The sequence below is a fragment of the Physeter macrocephalus genome, chromosome 16 (assembly GCF_002837175.3).
Source record: "Physeter macrocephalus isolate SW-GA chromosome 16, ASM283717v5, whole genome shotgun sequence".
Classification (NCBI taxonomy): domain Eukaryota; kingdom Metazoa; phylum Chordata; class Mammalia; order Artiodactyla; family Physeteridae; genus Physeter; species Physeter macrocephalus.
Window position 1 is genome coordinate 60,783,820 of NC_041229.1, and position 21,209 is coordinate 60,805,028.

General features: G+C 40.1%; 1 protein-coding gene across 12 annotated transcripts in view; it reads left to right on the forward strand.

Annotated features, from left to right (window-relative positions):
- STIM1 (stromal interaction molecule 1) overlaps positions 1 to 21,209 on the forward strand; it is a 146,383-nt gene that overhangs the window by 93,066 nt on the left and 32,108 nt on the right. For all 12 annotated transcript variants that reach the window (XR_008619654.1, XM_055091724.1, XM_055091716.1 and 9 more), the window contains exons 4-5: positions 16,695 to 16,806; positions 20,077 to 20,192. Coding sequence is in view for 11 of the 12 variants with exons in the window: in XM_055091724.1 (XP_054947699.1) it covers positions 16,695 to 16,806; positions 20,077 to 20,192 (228 nt within the window). In the remaining variant the exon portion in view is untranslated. The remainder of the gene's footprint in view (positions 1 to 16,694; positions 16,807 to 20,076; positions 20,193 to 21,209) is intronic.

The following is a 21,209-nucleotide window of genomic DNA, read 5'->3' on the forward strand; positions in this document are numbered from 1 at the left end:
AAAAAAAAAAAAAAAAAAGTAGGAACTTAGAATGAAAGATTGCAGGGAGAGCATTCCTGGCCTTCTCTGAAAGCCAAAGAGAAGTAGCTGGGAAGGGAAAGTGACCAAGAGAGGGCAGAAACAGAGGGATTAAATCATAGTATTAGAAAACAGCTCAAGACAATTTTCTGGTAAGAACTTTATTTCTGGACTTAGCAACTAATTAGAACACTTCCAAGCATGTTCTAAATGACAGGAAGATGGAAGACAATGGAGTGAGGTTTTTTTTTTTTTTGCGGTACACGGGCCTCTCACTGTTGTGGCCTCTCCCGTTGCGGAGCACAGGCTCTGGATGCGCAGGCTCACCGGCCATGGCTCACGGGCCCAGGCGCTCCGCGGCATGTGGAATCCTCCCGGACCAGGGCACGAACCCGTGTCCCCTGCATCGGCAGGCGGACTCTCAACCACTGCGCCACCAGGGAAGCCCATGAGTTTTGCAGAGTTGGTACCCATTACTGATGAGCAGAGAAAAGCATTTCAATGCTCAGTGATGTAGCTCATAGCTAAGCTAGAAGTGATATATATGTACCATTTTAGAATTTGCTCACCGTGTCATGCCTGATGGTTTGACAAACTAAAAGTGAGAATCTTCTTGTGTACTATTTCTCCCAACAGTTTGTTTCATTATTCCAGGTAAGGCCCCTAATCTCTCTGGAGTTATGATTTCCAGAGCTACAAAAAGCATGTACTATTCTGTCACTGGCTCAAACTGGCTGGCTGGAGTTTTTCTAGATGATGTAGATATCAGCAGTGGTCATTTGTATTCAGAACATTAGCTGACTAATGCCAGTACCATCTATGTGATTAATGTTGTTAACATTTTCTGACTAATGTTGGGGCCAGTCTTTTCTCTGTGTTACTTAGATTTAACCAGAAAAGCCTGATAATCTCTGCATTAGCCAGCTCTGGACTTTAATAATAAAGACAACAACAACAACTACAAAACTACTCTAATGTTTATATCATATTTAATATGTGCTAGGCAGTGTTCTGAGTGCTTTACAAATATTAACTCTTATTTCTTACAAAAAGCTTATGAAGTTTAAATATTATGATTGTCTCCATTTACAGATGAGGAAGATGAAGCAGAAAGAGAGTGATTAAGTGAAATAATGTAATGCAATTTTGTCCCTAACTATCCAGGGTTAGTGCAGACTTCATAAGAAAAGGGCACAATACCTAACAAGAATACTGTCACTTCAGACACCAAACTAGCCATAAGTTCTAGGTGTTCCTAGACCACCTGTGCTCTGACTAACTGGCTACAAAATCAGGGGTTCCCACAATCCCCTCAGGTTTAATAATTTACTAAATAACTCTCAGGATTCAGGGAAGTGCTATGCTTATGACTACAATTTCATTATAAAGGATAAAAATTAGGACCAGCAAAAAGAAAACACCCATATGGCAAAGTCTTGTAGGGTCCTGAATGTGGAGCTTCTGTGTTCTCTCCCCGTGGAATCAGGACATATTGCCCTCCTGGCACATCAGTCATCAGTGCAACTGTGAAGTTCAACCAAGCCTCATTGTCCAGAGTTTTTATTGGGGTTTCCTATAACTTAGGCATGATTGATTGACCACATGATTGAACTCAATTGCCACCCTTCTATTCTTCCCCAAAGGCTGGGCTGATATCACCTGGCTCAAAGCCCCAGTCCTGTAGTCACATGATTGATCTTTCTGGTGACTAGCCCCCATCCAGAGTCATCTCTCTCATTAGCATGAACTCAAGTGTGACCCAAGGGCCCACCATGAATAACAAAGATACTCCTATAATCAGGGAAATTGACCTAAAGACAAAAACCAGCCAAATTCTTTATTATACAAAATTAAGTCATTAAGTAAGGAAGAGCTGAACTAGTAGAGCTGAGGAAGAGTTGAGAACAAGGGCAACACCAGGGATCCCAGCAGCAGGGACTAGGGGATTGGACTCTTCTAATTAGTAACTCTCATATGTCTCGGCTACATTCATTCTTCATCTCTAAGTGTCTTTGCTCAAGAGTCAGATACAGTGGAGGGAGAATCAGATTGGCATAGTTTGGATCACAGGCTTATGTCGGGTAGTAATAGTGAGAGAAGAGAGTATGTGTGTGTGGCAAGAGTTGGAGGGTGCTGCAAATTCCAATCTAAGATCCTTGAGGTAGGGAGAGTAGCAGTTCTTTAACAGAAGAGATGCCAGGTGAATTTTGTAGAATCTTTGAGCAGTAGAATTGTTGTTTGTATGTTTGAGCCAATGGAAACAGTAACTATGCCCTTTGTAGTGAGGGGTGGTGGGAGGCATTGACCTAAGAGGATTCCCTTCTAAAGCATGGCTTCCATTCTTCTAAACAAAGTGCAGTGTTACTGTTTCTTCTCCCTTTTCGTGGACATGAGATTTAAAAAGATGTTGTCTGCCAAACAAAGCATATTTCTTAATAATTTCTTTACCCATTTTTATGGATCAAAGGCACCTTAACCATCAATTTTGATTCTAACTAAAGAGTATGATTCCAGCGAAAAGCAAAATAACCTGGTATTCTAGTGTCACTCTGAACTTTGTCTTGAGATGTTTTTTTTTAAAAAGAAATTTATTTATTTATTTATTTTTGGCTGCATTGGGTCTTTGTTGCTGCACACGGGCTTTCTCTAGTTGTGGTGAGCAGAGGCTACTCTTCGTTGTGGTGTGCAGGCTTCTCATTGCAGTGGCTTCTCTTGTTGTGGGGCATGGGCTCTGGGCACATGGGCTCTGGGCACATGGGCTCAGTACTTGTGGCACACAGGCTTAGTTGCTCCATGGCATGTGGGATCTTCCCAGACCAGGGATCGAACCTGTGTCCCCTGCATTGGCAGGCAGGTTCTTAACCACTGCACCACCAGGGAAGTCCCGAGAAAATGTTTGTTTTCTATTAGGCTTTTGGAACTAAGAAAATAAGCTGACAGATCTCCTATTCGGTCTGTTTGTTTGTAGGACAGGATTTTTCGTAGGAGCAGTAGAGCAGTACTGGAGAACCAGGAGGGTTTTAGGGAGAAAACTCAGCAGAACTGGCCTCTCTGTTGACATAACACAGGGGGCCAGGTGACATTGGACTTTTGTATAAACCATTTCAAAAGTCAGATCAATATAAAAGAGTTGGCATCCCCTTTTTGCTTTTACATAAACCTGACGAGAGATCTATTTATTCTGTTCTTTTAGCTATTTAAAAATTACTTTGCTCAGTGAATCTTCAAGTCATTTAGTTAAAATCCTCAACCATAGTTGTTTGTTGCTATATTTTTGGGGGAAAAGGTACAACTGACTTTTTCTTTCTCTTACATTCTTTGAGGTATAAATATAAAATGACCATGATGTGTTAAATCGTTACATCAACGCTGGTTGTTTTTTGTTATCTGAAGAAAATGAACTTATCACAGTCATTTTCTATTTATGTTACATAGCTATTTGAGGGTAAAATGTCTTACTTGTATCCACATTTAATAAAGGAAACTGAGCATCTCTTACCTATTTCTGTTCCCAAGTCCTGAGGATTCTACCTCTTTAATATATTTTATGTGCATCTCCTATGATACTGTTTTAGCTCAACTTCCTCTTCTGAAAGAGATTTATTGAGTTGTAATTGACAATAAAATAAGGCATAAATATTTAAAGTGTACAATTTTAAAAGTTCTGACACATGTGTACAACTGTGAAACCATCACCACAATCAAGATAGTGAATATATTCATCACCCCTACAATTTTTCTCACAGCCTTTTGTGATCTCTCCCCTCCTACTTCTCAGACAACTACTGATCTTTCAGTTGCTATAGGCGTGTTTGCATTTTATAGAATTTTATATACATGGAATCATATAATATATACTTAAAAAATTGGCTTCTTTCACTTAGCATAATTATTTTGACATTTATTCATATTGTTGCATATATAAATATTTTATTTATTTTTATTGCTGAGTAGTAGTCCATTGTCTAAATATACCACAATTTGTTTATCTATCACCTGCTGATAGACATTTGAGTTATTTCCAGTTTTTTGTTATTACAAATAAAGCTTCTGTGAACATTCATGTACAAGTCTTTCTATGGGCACATATTTTCTTTTTTTTTTGGTGGTACACGGGCCTCTCACTGTCGTGGCCTCTCCCGTTGCGGAGCACAGGCTCCGGACGTGCAGGCTCAGCGGCCATGGCCCACGGGCCCAGCCACTCCGCAGCACGTGGGATCTTCCCGGACCGGGGCACGAACCCGCGTCCCCTGCATCGGCAGGCAGACTCCCAACCACTGCACCACCAGGGTGGTAAGAGCAAGCCCTGGGCACATATTTTCTTTTCTCTTAGGTAAATATCTAGTAATGGAATGGCTAGATCACAGGGTAGGTATATATCTTTAAAAAACTGTTGGACTGTCTTCAAAGTAGTTGTATCATTTTACATTCCCAGCAGCAGTGTATGACTTTCAGTGCTTGCACATCCTCACCAGCACTTGGTATGGTCAGTCTTTTAAATTTTAGCTATTCTAATAGTGTAGTGTTATTACATAGTGGTTTTATTTTGCATTTACCTGATTACTAATGATGTTGGGCATCTTTTCATGTGCTTTAATTGCCATTCATATATATTTTTTGGTGGATTATCTGTCCAAATCTTATGTCTTTTTAAAAATTGAGTTGTTTGTTTTCTTATTGTTGAGTTTTGAGAGTCCTTTATATATTCTGGATATAAATCCTTTATGAGATGTATGCTTTGCAAAGATTTTCTCTCAGTCTGTGGCTTATCATCCTCTTTACAGTGTCTTCTAAAGAAGAGAAAGTTTTAATTTTTCTGAAGTCCAGTTTATCAATTTGTTCTTTCATGGATCATGCTTTTGGTATCATGTATAAGGAATCTTTGCCTAACCCAAGTTTACACAAACATTTTCTCCTACCTTTCCTTCTAGAAGTTTTATAATTTTAGGTTTTACATTTAGGCCTATGATCTGTTTTGTATTAATTTTTGTATATGGTGTTAAGTATGGATTTTAGTTCTTTTTTGTGCTTGTGGATGTCCCAGTTGTTCTAGAACCATTTGTTGAAAATTCTATCCTTTCTCCACTGCATTGCCTTGCACCTTTTGTCAAAAATCAGTTGTCCATATAAACATGGGTTTATTTATGAACTCTCTATTCTGATCTACTGATCTGTTTGTCTGTCTTTATGTCAATGCCATGCTATTTTGATTACAATAGGCTTATAGTAATTCTTTCAGTCAGATAGTATTAGCCCTCCGACTTTGTTTTTCTTTTTCAAAGTTGTTTTGGCTGTTTATCCTTGAACCAGCTTGTCAATTTCTACAAAAAACCCTCCTGGGATTTTGACTGAGATTGCATCAGATCTATAGATTAGTTTGAGAGAGCTGACATCTTAACAATATTTAGTTTTCTGACCTATGGACAAAGTATATCTCTCCATTTATTCAGGAGATAACACTTTCTCTCAGCAATGTTTTGTAGTTTTCAGGATACAGGTCTTTCATATATTTTGTCATATTTATTTCTAAGCATTTCATAGGTTTTGTTGCTATTGTAAATAGTATTTTAAAAATTGTGGTAAAATATACATAACATAAATTTACTATTAAATGGTATTAAAAATTTAATTCCTGATGTTTATATAGAAATATAATTGATTTTATATATTGATCTTGTATTCTGCAACATTGCTAAACTCACTTATCAGTAGGATACCATCAGATTTTCAAATTAGACAATCATGTCTGCTGGTAAAGAAAGTTTAACTTTTTCTTTTCCAACCTGGATGCCTTTAAAAAATCTTTTTCTTATTTGATTGCCCTAGTTAGTATCACCAGTATGGTGTTGAAGAGAAGTGGTAAGAGCAGACATCTTCGTCTTGTTTCTGATATTAAAGGGAAAGCATTCAGTCTTTCGCCATTAAATATAACATTCGCTGTGGGTTTTTTGTTTGTTTGTTTGCTTGTTTTTGTAAAAGGCCTTTGTTAGATCAAGGAAGCTACCTTCTATTCCTAGTTTTCTGAGAGCTTTGATCAGAAATGCATGTTGGATTTTATCAAATGAGTTTTCTGTGTCTTTTGAGATGATTGCCTGGTTTTTCTATTTTTGTTTGCTAGTGTGATAAATTATATTGACTGATTTTTCCATGTTAAACTAACTGCATTCTTGGGATAAACCCCACTTGGTCATCTTCTTAATATATGGTTGGATTTTACTTTTTAAAAATTTTATTTTTTATTTTTCTATTAAAATGTTTAAGTGGAAGTATAGTTGATTTACAGTATTATATTAGTTTCAGGTGTACAGCATAGTGATTTAGTGTTTTTTACAGATTGTACTCCATTAAAAGTTATTACAAGGTAATGGCTATGATTCCCTGAGCTATACAATATATCCTTGTTGCTTATCTATTTTATACATAGTAATTTGTATCTCTTAATCCCACATCCTTAATTTCCCCCTTCCTCCTCTTCCCTCTTCCATTTGGTAACCACTAGTTTGTTTTCTATATTTCCTATTTGCTAAAACTTTGTTTCAAACTTGTGCACCTTTGTTAGTGAAGGATATAGGTTTGTCATTTTCTTTTCTTGAAATATCTTTGTTTTGGTATCAGGATAATGCTGGCCTCATAGAATGAGTTGGGAAGTATTCCTCTTCAATTTTTTCAGAAGACTTCATACAGAATTGTTATATTTTTCCTTGAATATTTGGGAGAATTCACCAGAAAAGCCATTTGAGCCAGCTGTTTTCCTTGTGGGATGGTTTTTTTTTTTTTTCCTACAGTATCAATTTCTTTAATAGGTATAGGTTATTTACGTCTTCTCTAGTGAGCTTTTGTAGTTTGTGTCTTCGGAATTTGTCCATTACATTAAATTGTCAAATTTACTGGCATACATTTGCTCATAACTTTCCCTTATTATTCTTATAATATGCCTTAAATCTGTAATGATGTCTTATTCCTGATGTTGGTAATTTGTGTCTTCTCTCTTTTTTTTACTGATCTTGTTAGATTTTATTAATTTTATTGATCTTCTCAAAGAATCAGTATTTGGTTTCAAGGATTTTCTCTATTGTTGTTTATTTCATTGACTTTTACTTTGAACTTTATTTCTTCTGCTTACTTAGGGTTTAATTTGCTTTTTTTCTAGTTCGTTAAGGTGGAAGCTAAGGATATTGATTCAAGACCTTTCTTTTTTTTTCTAATATAGGCATTTAGTGCTATAAATTTCCTCTAGGCCCTGCTTTAGCAGCATTTCACAAATTCTACTGTGTTGTAGTTTTTTGCTTTTTTCCAACTGATTTATTCATAGCATAGACAGAGTGAAAATATCTAAAATGAAAACGTAACTGATGGTAAATGCTTATTTTCACCTTTTTGGGGTGCCTGATATAGTCTTTAATAACTTAGCATCCCTTAATGTGTTCCAGCTTGAGGGATTATTTTTGCCCTAGAAATGCATACCTCTGAAATCTGTCTTATATCTTAGTATTGGTTCTTCACTATCTTAGATGATGTGTTTTGTTTTTATTTTCATTCAGCTTAAAATACTTTGTTTCCTTTTTGATATCTTCTTTGATTCATGAATTATTGAGAAGCAAGTTATTTAGTTTCCAAGTATTGGGGATTTTTTTGTGTGTGTGGTACACGGGCCTCTCACTGTTGTGGCCTCTCCCGTTGCGGAGCACAGGCTCCAGACGCGCAGGCTCAGTGGCCATGGCTCACGGGCCTAGCCGCTCCGCGGCATGTGGGATCTTCCCAGACTGGGGCACGAACCCGTGTCCCCTGCATCGGCAGGCAGACTCTCAACCACTGCGCTGCCACCAGGGAAGCCCTATTGGGGATTTTTTTAGAGATTTTTCTGTTACTGATTTTCATTTCAAATCCACTGTGGTCTGAGGACATACTTTATATTTAATATTTTTAAAATATTTTAAGACTTTTTAAAAAATGTACCTGAACATGATCTATCTTGGTAAATGTTCCATGTGCCCTTGGCATTTGCTGGGTAGAGTGTTCTATAAAATTCAGTCTGGCCATGTTGGTTTATGGTTGTTCAAGTCTACTATATCTTTGCTGATTTTCTGCCTACTTGTTCTATCAATTAATGAGAGAGAAGTATTTAAATTTCCAACTATAATTGTGGATTTACCTATTTTTCCTTGCAATTAATTCTGTGAGTTTTTGCTTCATGTCTTTTGAAAGTCTGTTGACTAGGTGCATACAGATTTAGGATTATTATGTCTTCTTGATTAACTGACCTCTTTATTATTATGAAATGACCTTTTTTATCCCTGGTAATATTCTTTGCCTTGAAATCTACTTTGATATTAATATAGCTTTCTTTTGAGAATTGTTAGTTTGGTGTATCTTTTTCCATCTATTTTTAACCTATTTGTGCTTTTCTATTTAAAGTGCATTTCTTATAGACAGCATATGGTTGAGCCCGATTTTTTTTTTTGCAATAAGACAGTCTCTGCCTTTTAATTGGGGTGTTTAAACCATTTACATTGAATATGTTTATTAATATGGTTAGATCTGAGTCCATCATCTTGCTGTTCATTTCCTGTTTTTCCCATCTGTTCTTTGTTCGCTCTTCGTTATTTTCTACCCTCTTTTGGATTAATGAGTATTTTTTATAATTCCAGTTAATCTTCTTTGTTGGCTTAACTTTTTGCTTTGTTATTTTAGTGGTTGTTTTAGGAGATAAAATAGACATCTTTAACTTATCACAGTCTATTTTCAAGAGATAATAGTACCCCTTGCCACATATAGTATAAGAACCTCCCAACAGTGTATTTCCATTTCTGCCCTCTCAACCTTAGTTTCACTCTCTGCACAGTGGCCTGGAAATTTTCTCACAGCCATAAGCTGGGGCAGTTGTATGATTTGCCTCATTTGTTTACCAGCTCTCAAGATCACTGTCCATTGTAGGCTGATGTCCAGTGTCTTGAAAACCATTGTTTCATATGCTTTGTCTTTTTTTTTTTTTTTGGTTGTTTCATGAGGCAGGGTGAATTCCATCCCTGTTACTTCATCTTGACCTGAAGCAGAAGTCTTAGTTTAATCATCTTTTGCTTTGCTTGAATGTTTTCATACTATTCTTCTTGGCCCAGTCTAACTCTACTTCAGTTTGTACTTTAGTTGGTTCCAGAGAGATCTTTCTAAAATAAATATCTGACCAGGTCTCTGCTTTTCAGTGGCTCCCCATTTCTTTTTTAAATAATGAAACAAGCATGGTAAGACATCAGATTTCTTTGTGGAGAAAATATTACTAAGTGGAACCTGGAGAAATAAAGGTATTGCTAAAAATTTTACAAGTAAATTCCTGCGTAATCATATATAGTAACCATATATTATTTTGAAAAGATAAATATTGATTTTTCTATTGGTCAGGTAACAATTTGTATAGAACTAGCTTTTAATTTAAATCACAACTGCTGTCTCATTTGGAACTCAATAGAATATTGAAAGCTCAGTAGTTGTTGACAAAATTAATTATTACAGGGCTTCCCTGGTGGCACAGTGGTCAAGAATCCGCCTGCCAGTGCAGGGGACACGGGTTCGAGCCCTGGTCCGGGAAGATCCCACATGCCGCAGAGCAACTAAGCCCGTGAGCCACAACTACTGAGCCTGCGCTCTAGAGCCCGTGAGCCACAGCTGCTGAGCCCGTGTGCTGCAACTGCCGAGCCCGTGTGCTGCAACTGCTGAAGCCTGTGTGCCTGGAGCCCGTGCTCTGCAACAAGAGAAGCCGTCGCAATAAGAAGCCCATGCACCACAATGAAGAGTAGCCCCTGCTCACCACAACTAGAGAAAGCCCGCTCGCAGCAATGAAGACCCAATGCAGCCAAAAATAAAATAAATAAATTTATTAAAAAAGATTAATTGTTACAGAAAATGCCACTGATTTTTTCATGTTTATCTATGAGATGTTAGTCAGATGCATTGACATTAAATGCCCACTTGTAATCTCAAAATGAATTACCTCAATTAGGAAAAAAAGATCAATATGTACATATATGTAAAAATCTGGTTGTCTTCTCTTATATTCTGAGAATTTCTTAATATTTTCATGCTGTCATTCCTTACTCAGCTCTGTAGTATTGGCCTCAGTAGGTACTGTTTCTCTCTTCCAATTTGTGCAAACATGCCTGCAAAAAACAAAATTAACTGAGTACCTTCTACATACCAGGCATTGTGCCAGATTACTTTAGCATACCAGGCTCAGGCTCGTTTCTGTGCTCCACTTATTTTCATATTTTCTATCACTGTTTATCACACCTCCTTCTCTGTACCTGCACTGATTTATCTGCAGTTATTACAATATGCCATTCTCTTTCATCCCTTGATGCTTTCTCATATAGTGTTCCCTCTGTCTTCCTTTGTTGATCTGGTTAAATCCTACTTGATCATTAAGACTCAATTTAAGTATACCCTTCTTTAGGAAATCTTCCCTGAAAACCACAGGCTAGGTTAGGTGCCTTCTGTGTTCCCACAGCCTCTTTACATTTATCTCATCACAGCACTTAGCACACTAATTGCAACTATCTGTTCCCCTGCCTTTTTATTGCCCCACCAGACTGCTTGAGGGCATTATCTTATATGATTCCATGTCTTAACACATAGCCCAGGACCTGGCCCAGAGCAGGGATGTGGAGACAGGAGTTTGTCCTTGGGTCTGCCATTGTGTGATGTTATACGAGTAGTTTGGCTCATTCAACATTCAAAACTCTAGGGTCCCTTACTACTCTGCAGCCATGATGCTAGTCTTTCTCTAATCTGGTCTCTGCTAGCCATGTAGCTTCTTTATAGGTGGTGTTCACTAGTGTGTCCTTTTGGGCTCTGGCAGACTTGGTTTTTGCCAGGCAGCCTAGTGGGCCTATCACATGAGGCCTAAGTGAAAGGGCCAGATTCTTTTTGCGGTAATGGTTTAGGGCTTGGTATTGATACCATGTTAGAAAACTAACATAGTATCTGCCTCACTCTAGGCTCAGATGACAAACTGCTAGTGAGAGCCAGAGGGAAACCACTCAGAGAAAGACCACAGGTCTAGGCTGCAAACTATCTTTAGGGAGGGTCACTTTGGTAAGATTCTGTAGGTGTCTTGGAATGCTCTCTCTCCACAGTAGTCAGATAAGAAGCTAGGCTTTGTGATGCATTTTCTGACTCACTCTGACAATCAGTCACTCCTTTCTCTGTGCCCTCACATCACCCCATACATCCCTCTTACCTAGCACTTATCACACTGTATTATACTCCTTTAATTTCCTATATGTCTCCTTATCTAGAAAAGAGCCCTTGATGATGGAGATCATCCAGATTGATCTCTGTAACCAACCAAGGATCTACTAGAGTAGAAGCCAGTGAAAGCTTAGTGAATGAAGGAATGAATGAATGGTGATAATAATGGATAATATTTGTTTAGCACTTACTGTATGCTAGGAACTTCTTATATCTTCATTATACTCTTATGATGTGAGAACTCTGATTCTCACCATTAGGTGACAGAATGAGGCACAGAAAGGTTAGGTAACTTGTCCATGATCTTACATCTAGTAAGTAGCAAATCTTGAATTCCATCCAAGTCACTTGGTTCCAAAGTCCAAATTCTTAACCATTGTGCTGTATCTGACTGGCTGACCAAAAGACTGACCAAAGGCTGACCAGTGACCAACTAACTGACCAACAGCTGTGTGAAAGAGATGCAAAGAAGGTACTGGTAACTTTTCTGCCAGACATAGTTCTTTTGGGATGTGAGTTTGAAACTACAAAAGTGAGGGCTTTATTTGGAGGCACCACCGGTCCATTAGGGGAAAGACATACTGATTCAGGAACCCATTTCTTACTGCTTATTCTTTCTCTGACAAGAAAAAGGATTGGCCAAGGCCAAGGATCTGTTCTGGCATATCCCTGGAGGTATCACTATAGCTCATGTGCTAGGAGTAGTACTTACTGTTCCATCTGCCTGGAATGCCCTTCCCCCAAGTATCCACATGGCTCATGACTTCATTTTATTTTCTCCTCAAATGTTATCTCTTCAAAGAGGCCTTCCTTGATCTGGTCTGATATAGCACTACTCTTTATCCTCTTACCCTGCTTTATTTTTCTTCTTGTATTTATCACTACCCAACATACAATTATTTGTTACAGTGTTTTAGTTTGTCTCTCTCCACCAGAATATAAACACTAGGAATCTGTGACTCTTTTGTGCACTGTTATATTCCTAGCTTCTAGAGCGGTGCCTGGCAAGCAGTAGGTACTCAATAAAAATTTCCCCAATGAATAAATGATTTTGGAGTTTTGGACCGACTGCTTTCAAGGCCTTTTATCATTTGGCCTCAGCAGTGCCTCACCCTCCTTGTCCCTATGTATAACCCTTGGACTCCAGGCAAACGGGAGTCAGAGTTCTCTGAACAGGCCCCACACTTTATAGTTCTGTGTCTTTGCTCATGATTTTAAAATGGGCTCCAAAGAGTTTCACTAAGTGAAGAGGTAGAGCTGGGTTTTAAGGGTTAGTTGGTGTTTATCATGCCAGGAAGAGGGAAGAGAGCTTTTCCAGAAACAGCAAAGACCTAGAAGTCTGAGAGCAATGTTCAAGGATAAATAAGTAAATAGTGCAAGATACTGATTCTAGAAGAAGACTGAGAAGCTAAAAGCTATAACAGAGGCAGCATGTAGGGTAAAGCTGTGAAGTTTGGGTCAATGGTTTCCAACTGTACAAGATAATCAACTGGGGTGCCCCAAGAGGATATAATAGCTTGTTTTTATATTGCATTTATTTTTATCTCATTTAATTTTTATGTATGTTTTATAGTATACCTAATGTTAGTACATATATCTAATTTATAAACAGGTATTCATATATTGGCAATGTGTGCTCAAATTTTTTTTTACATGTAGATTATGTCATTAGAAAGGTTGGAGGCTACATAGTCAGTCACCTTGTGCGTTTCTTTTATAAAGGACTATTTGTTGTGGAAAACTCCAGAGGTTGGCTTTCTCTGACTCTGTGTAGTATTGTTTGTCATTTTGCCCAGAGATGTAGTCTTTGATGTCTCTAGGAGCAAAATGGACAGGCTTAGGGGGATGAGAGAATCATGACCTTAGAAAACTCTCTCTTGCTTGCATGTCCTCCTGGGGTTTGGTCATGTGAGTCACTTGGAGTCTCTATCTGTACTAAGCTCCCCTGGCCAAATTCTGTCTCCTTTTACTCTCAGCCACAGCTCTCTGTACTTGCTGTTACCTTCTTCCTCACTTTGGCTCAGGGATTCTTCCCATTTTCTCTTTTGGAATGAGAAAGCAGAACAAGATTTTTAACTTTTAGGTACTTGAACCTTAGGAACAAGGGGCCCTAATATCTTACCTTGACTGTTGAGTGAGATCTTCATGCTGGGACACAGGGTTGCTGTCTGACAAGGATGCAGCTCGTCCTGGCTTACTTTGTTCAGACTGCAGTGACTCTGAGTGGGCAACACCATACTGCCAAGCCTTACCTAGGTAGGGCATCTGCCAGGTAACAGAATAATATGTGGAGCACAAAACCCAAAAAACAAGTGCCTTGAGGCTTGTCCTGACATGCTGAAGTCATCATCCTTTTCTGCAAAGCTTAGTTCTGTAGGGACTGACCATGTTCAGAGTCCATCCTTATTGGAGTGTAGTGGTCCCCTTACAGACCCTCTGCCTCACTTAGTGTAGTGTTTAGAGCAGTAGTTCTCCGTGGGGGGGCAGTTTTGTTCCCCAGGGACAGTTTGGCAGTATCTGGAGGTATTTTTGATTGTTATGACTGGCAGCATGCCACTGGCATCTGGTGGGTAGATGCCACCAGGGCTATTGTTAAACATCCTACAATGCATAGGACAGACCCCAACAACAAAGAATTAACCTGTCCAAAAGGTCAGTGCTGCAGAGACTGAGAAACCCCGGTCTAGAGTGACTCCTGACTGTCTCCACTGCAGTGTAGGGCACAAGTGGAGGAGTTCCTGCATGCCAAGCGTTTATGCTCAGGCTTGTATCAGGTCGTCTACCCCGTAGACAGAAGACCCTTGTGGCACAGTTGGCCTCAAGCCTTTCAAGCAGCAATACGTGATGTGGCCTTTCTACTCCATACGCCATGCTGGGTGAGGCCGAGCTCCCTTGACAGTAGGGGCAGGAATGTGTTCTCTGCACTTTGCAGGGTAGCACTTGTCTGTCTGCCTCACATCTTGTGCCACTCTGCTAGGCCTTCATTACCTAACACTCTGGACCATAATAAGTGATCATGTTTATAATGTATGTGGAGATATATTCATTTTCAGGAATAAAAGGCCAGTCTATTCTACTTTCCTTAACACTTCTTTAACCCCAGTTCTGTCATCCCTCCTTTCCTAAGCCCTAGGATTTGAGCATATCTCTTGGAAATTAATCTTTCTCTTCCCTCCAATGTATTCTAGTCTGGAAATTAGATATTCAACCAGGCAATGACTAAGCACTCACCGCCTAAGCCTCTGGGATCTTGTCTTCTAGGACACAATCAATCTGAGTGCACTAGACCTGCCTCATTTCCCGTCCTGGAACCTTTCCTGTGCCTCTGCAAATAGTCTAATCTACCTTCAAAGTCTCTTGGCTTCAGAACTTTCCTCCTGAGCTCCAGCAGCTTCTTGGGGACATGGAGAGATCAGAGCATTTTTGTCTTCTATTGTTTCATTCGGAATGTCTCTCTGAGTGTCTGCTTTGTACCGTGTGCTGGGCTCCCCTATGGGAGGTAGAAGGATGAAGGGTCAGGGCCCAGCCTTCCAACTTCTCTAGTTTATGAGAGTGACAGAAACAACCTAAGATCTGAGGTGTGCCTACCAGAGGAGTGCTGATTTTTGGACAAGCATTTCAGAAGTTAACCTCCACCTGAGCTGTATATTTGTCTAGGAAGATTGTGGCTGCTGTCTGGAGGCCCACATTCAGAACATTTCTGGAACTCCTCATTTAGGGTAGTTATTCTTTCAGTAAATTCTTATTGATGCCACTGTATAAGAGGCACTATTTTAGCGACAAAGGGGTGAGCAAAAATGAATAGGATGTGGTCCCTGCCTTCAATGTCTCCTGACTATTAAGGGGAAATTAGAAAGCGTTCTGATGAAGGACAGTTTTGGGGAAAGATATGTATCTTAAGAGAGGAGGGTGATAAATCTCACCATTTCATTCTGCTTCAAAACTTTTTTGGCTTCTTGCTGCTCACAGCAATAGTTTTCAACTTGAGGAATGTACAAATTCCTTTTAAGGGAAATCATTTATCTTGGGCCTGCAAAGCTGGTTTTATGTAATGGTATTTAAATATGTAGAAACATAAAATGAGGTTTAAGTTGCTGTATAAGATTTGTGTACAAATATAAACAAAAACACACTGCTACATTAAATAAAAGCAAATTTCAAATCCAATAAAATGACACGTTTTTGCTGAAACCCAGTTGCTCCCACCCAAGGCTCTTTAAGTTCAGCATAGCTGTATTACTGGGTGCTATATGGTGACTCAGTCCTCCCACCATTATTCTCTATTCAAGCTCCTATGAAACTTTGATTTATATAATACATCATGACGTCATTTGACTTTTACTTGGCTTGAACATATTCCTTGCATGTTAAGTCCTCTTCTATTCTTTTATTGTTGATTCTTGATAAAGTATGGAGGTAAATTTGTTATATATGTGGCTAAATACCACAGAAATATTAAAATTATTTTACAAGGATTATTTTTATGGTTGTCCATTAATGATCACTCAGTAATTGTTTCAGTTAGAATTGGCTCCTGCTGTGACAGAAAATCTTTTCAATCTGATATAAGCAAAAGGGGAAATTTACTTTTTGCACAAAACTGAAAAATGTATGAATAGGGCTGTCTACAGGTGTGATCTCATTCGGGACTTAAGTGATGTCATCTGGATCCATCACTTGGCTCAGATTTGCCTTTGTATGAAGCTTTCCAGCAGTGTCAGGGAGGATATATGTATGTGCGTATGTGTGTGTGTCCATATATGTGTGTGTATATATATATATATATATATATATATATATATACACACACACACATATATATCCTTTATATATATATTATTTATATAAAATTTAAAATGTTATATACATATGATATTTATGACATAATGGCTAGGGCAAGGGCTATGATGCCAGGCTGCTTGAGTCCAAAATTGGCTTTACCAATTCCTGGCTGAATAACTTTGGGAAAGTTACATAACCTTTTTGTGCGTCAGTTTCTTCATCTGTAAAATAGGGATAAAGTGGAACACACCCTTCACATGGTAGTTGCAAACATTAGTGAGCTAATATATGTGAAGTGCTTAGCACAGTACCTGTTATATAGTAAGTGCTATGTAAATGATGGCTTCTATTAAAACATTTGTTTTTATTATATTACAATAATATATAATATAATACTATATATAATATAGTATATTATATAATAATTAAGGATTATTTTATCCCAGATACCTGAATAGTGGAAGAACAAGTCCATCCCCTATAGGTCAAACAAAAAGTACTGTATGTATTCCTTTCATACTTGGGATTTTATGGGAGAGAGATCTGTTAAACACGTAGACATGTGGTGAATGTTAAGGTCGTGGAGACGGTGACAGTAAGAACAAGCAGTGCTTGCGTTCTGGAGTCATGGCTTTGCTTATCTCTTCCTGCAGTGTACAACTGGACCGTGGATGAGGTGGTGCAGTGGCTGATCACATATGTGGAGCTGCCTCAGTATGAGGAGACCTTCCGGAAGCTGCAGCTCAGTGGCCATGCCATGCCGAGGTTAGGAAGGGACTGGGTTTTCTCACTGGGGGTGCGGGGAATGGGCTGGGGTCGGCTTGCCCTCACGTTGCTCTCACCTGTTAACTGAAGTTTCACCCCTTTCAAGGCAGGATCTGTAGACTTCTTACATTTACTGTGCACTTGCTAGAAAGCATATGGACACTTCACATCTATTCTCTTATTTAATATTTCTATCAATCCTGGGACTAGTACTAAAAGCTACCATTTATTGAGTGCTTAGTATATGCCAGGCACTCTACTCAACACTTTATGTACAGTATCTCATTTAATTCTTACATCAATCCTGTAAGGTAGGTACTATTGTATCTAGATGATGAACCTGGCCTAGTAACTTTTCCAAGGTCACATGGCTAGTTAGAGGCAAAACTGCAGTTTGAACCTAGATCTGGGTAGACTTCAAAGCCTGTGTTTTTCTCTTTTCTTTTGCTGTCCCCCCAGCAGTTGCCTCTTTCATTGCCCAGGGGACTCAGGGCTCTTTTAACCTTCCCGGAACTATCCATCTGCAGTTTATCTGCTCTAAAGAACCGGTGCAGAGGTGGGGGCTGACTACCATTGGCCCCAGTCTCCTCTCTGGAATGACTCTTCCAACAGCTGTTATGCCCTAGCTCTGCCTCCCTTTCAGGCACAATGTACTAGGACTTGGGGTGGGTGTGAGGAGGGGATGGAATACTGCTTGGACTTCTTGTTATGTCAAACTAGCGCCATATCATATGTCATTCAGTCATTAATCCATTCACTTATTCATTAACCCAGTATTTACTGGGTACCTGCTCTGCGCCAAGCACTTGTGCTGGGTGCTGGGGATAAAGATGACAACAACCTGCCCTTGCCCTCAAAGGGCTTACTGTCTGGTAAGTGCTGATTATGTATAATCTGTCATCTTATTATGTAGGTGCATCTGGTTATGAGCTTCAGCCAAGGGGAAAGGGGAAGGGGAAGCTGTTGGAATGCCCACACATTGCAGCCTCCAGCCACAGGGCTACCGGGCACTGCTGTCCAGGCCTAGCTGAGCTGGCTGGTCCCTCCTCTGCTGCCTGCAGCCTCTTATTCACAGCTTCTCCCTACTCTCGAGAGAGTAATAATCTTATTGTTTGTACATCCCTTTATAGGGTACTTTCCTACCTGTTATTTCAGTTGATTCTCACAATTCTGGGAGGAAGGAATTATTTTCCCAACTTTTGGGCAAGCAAACTGAACTTCAAATATTTTGTGATTTTTCAGAGCTGGTAAGTGGCAGAGCTGGGATTTGAACTCAGGTCTGCCTGGTTCTAAGTGCCCTGCTTTTTTCACTGCATCTTCCTCTTGCCCCATGTAGTTTGAAGATAGGCTTCCTGGAAATACTCAGTTTAGTTCTATTTAACAAAACTTTACCAAGCACTTACCATGTGCCATGCTCTCTCCTGGGCCCTGAGGGCAAAGAAATGCATTAGACCTCACATTTGCCTTGAGGAACTCCATGTTTAGTGGAAAAGACAGACAATTAAACAGATGATTGACCATGAAGCTCCAGGATTTAGGTTTCTTTCCCATGGAAATAACAGTATTGCCTTGTGGATCCCTGGCCTATTCCATCTTGAAGAACTGCTATGGCTTGGATTAAAACTGTAAAACATAGGGTAAGAAGTCAGTTCTCAGGCAGTGCGCTCACTTGGCCATTCTGTGACTAGGATTAGATCCAAGACCAGACCCAGCCAGGCTGGGCATAGGGGTAGAGGTAAACAAGCTGTGGTACCTTAGCGACAGCAGGAAGCATGGAGCATTCAGAGAGTAGGGTGTGGGGTAGAGTGTGGGCGCTTCTAGGCCCATCCCTAGGCAGCGTGGTATAATGGGATGGATCTAGCAGATTTGCATTGTATCCTGCCTTTGCCACTTACTTGCTGCGTGACTTTGGGCAAGTTACTTACCTCTAAGTCTCATTTTTCTTATCTGTAAAATGGAGCTAATAATAGAACTGGGTTCTTAAAAGTGTGAGGACTAAATGAGGTAAAGTGGACTAAAATGTCAGAACAATATGAGATATACACAGCTGCTTATTAAATGTTAGCCCCTTTCTCATTTCTCATTGCTTAGAAGTTCATAGGTTTCTTTGACAAACAGAATGTAGAAAAGATGACAGTTATTTTGATCAGTTAGATGAAGGGGCCAGTACACCTGGTAGAAGTGCTCTAAACAGGAGCCCCAAGAACTCCCAGCTTTGTAGGAAGCATATGATTTACATAAGTAAAAGAAGGAAACTGAGGCCCCAGGGGAGAGACCAAGCTGCTTATGGTCAGACAAGTGAGTCACTGATGGAGCTGGGACCAGAAGCTCGTTCTCCTGACCACCCCCACCCCCATCACAGTGTCTCACTGCCTCTCTTGTGTGTGGGCTTGATCGCTTCCCAGGGCTAGAGAAAGAAGTAGCTATGCCCGCATGCCCAGGCAGGAGTATAAATGACACACTGATGTCAGAAGCTTCTTTTCTACCTAGGGAAACAAAGCTATGAGTCAGAAAAGAGCACTAACCTTAGTACAGTAGGTAATGCTCACTTGTGGGACCCAGATCAGTGTTTTTTCAACCTTTCATATCTTATACCCCTCTCCTTCTGTATCTACTATGTTCCAGAAGAGAAACAAAGTCCCGTTTTTCCTACATCATTTCCTTGTTTATATGTCCTCTCTTATTAAGTTATTATTAACAGTATGATTAAAGAACATAAGAAATTATAGTAATCCGACTGGGAGTAAATTACTATTACTCAAATACAAGATAGCAAGACTAATGCAATGCTTGTTGTCAGCAGATTTATATTTAATGACAATGTGTTAGGATTAGGATAATTCAGGGGTCCCTAGAATCACTGGGTCACGTGGCATAACATTTTGACCTGGGCTGGACGGGTGAATGTGTTTACAAATGGTGGGAGTATGGGGACAGGTATATAGTGGATAATCCCTGGAAGGAGAAGTACAACAGAAAATTTACAGTTGGGTGTGGGAATGGTTACAGATGGATAATCCTTTGAGAGTAGGATATTCAGGAGATGGTGGACATGGGGAGAAGGGTGAACAAATTCTTGGTGAATGTTATGTGTCCTGTTCACTGCTTGTTGAGATCCACTGGTACAGACTCTGTGTACTAGAGTGCAGAGGGGAGCAATCACCAGGAGCTAGAAGTCATGGAAGTGTTCCTGGGCGAGGTGGGTAGTCCTACCAGGATCCTTCCTGCTTTGCCGGCAGGGAACTGAGCCCCTACTCTTTGTCCCAACAGGCTCGCTGTAACCAACACCACCATGACAGGGACTGTGCTAAAGATGACAGACCGGAGCCATCGGCAGAAGCTGCAGCTGAAGGCCCTGGACACGGTGCTCTTTGGGCCTCCTCTCTGTGAGTCCTGTGGCAAGAAGGGCTGCTGATGTGCCATGGACCCGAAGGCAGTTGGAGTGGCTGGGTTGAGGTCCTGGGTCTGCCCTAAAGGGATAAAATGAATGTTCTAGAGAGGTACACAGTGCTACTGAGAGCCAGGGGAGGGATGAAGAAGGCATCCTATAGAAGAGGTGGCATGTGACCTCTGCCTTTAAAGATGGTTAGGGTTTTATTCCATGGAGGTGGCAGGAGAGGGCATTCTAGGTGGAGGAAACAACCTGAGCAAGGATACAAAACACTAAAATATGAATGGCCTGCTCAGGTATAAAAAGTAACCCAAAAGGGGCTGAGTGCCATTTAGCTGTTCCTGCTCTCGCTGTGGATATGCAGAGGGTATGAACTGATTGCTGAACATTTTGTGTCCTTGGACAAACAAACGGGATTAAGCAGGCTTTCACTGAATCAACAGAGACACACTCAGACCAATGAAGTTTGGTCTCTTCAACCCAGGGTTAGTTGAGGGTATTAGGTGCTTCAACTCCTGAAGATCTGCGAGGTGGGAATGGCCAACCTTGCCAACCTTTTTTATTCTAAGTAAACTCAGCACGGAAGTAGTAAGATTTCTTAGAAAATTAGTCTTGACCAAACAGGCTTTTAGGGCCTACTCCCTGCCCTTTGGGAGCTGTTGGCATCAGTTGAGGATGCCAGCAGCAGAATGCTATAAAGCCAAGAACCAGTCCAGAGAAGCAGCTGGCAGGCAGGGTCAGGGGCAGTATAACATTTCCCTGTCCGTGCATTTGGCTTGACACGTGCCCAAGCTGATGTCTCAATAGAGGTGGATGGGTCTGTACTTTCTGTGGTTTAAAAAAATTTTAATAGACTTTAGTTAGTTAGTTAGTTATTTGGCCACACGGCTTGTGGGATCTTAGTTCCCCAACCAGGGATTGAGCCCAGGCCCACAGCAGTGAAAGCCCGAGTCCTAACCACTGGACCACGAGGGAATTCCCTATTTTCTTTTTTTTTTTTTTTTTTTTTTTT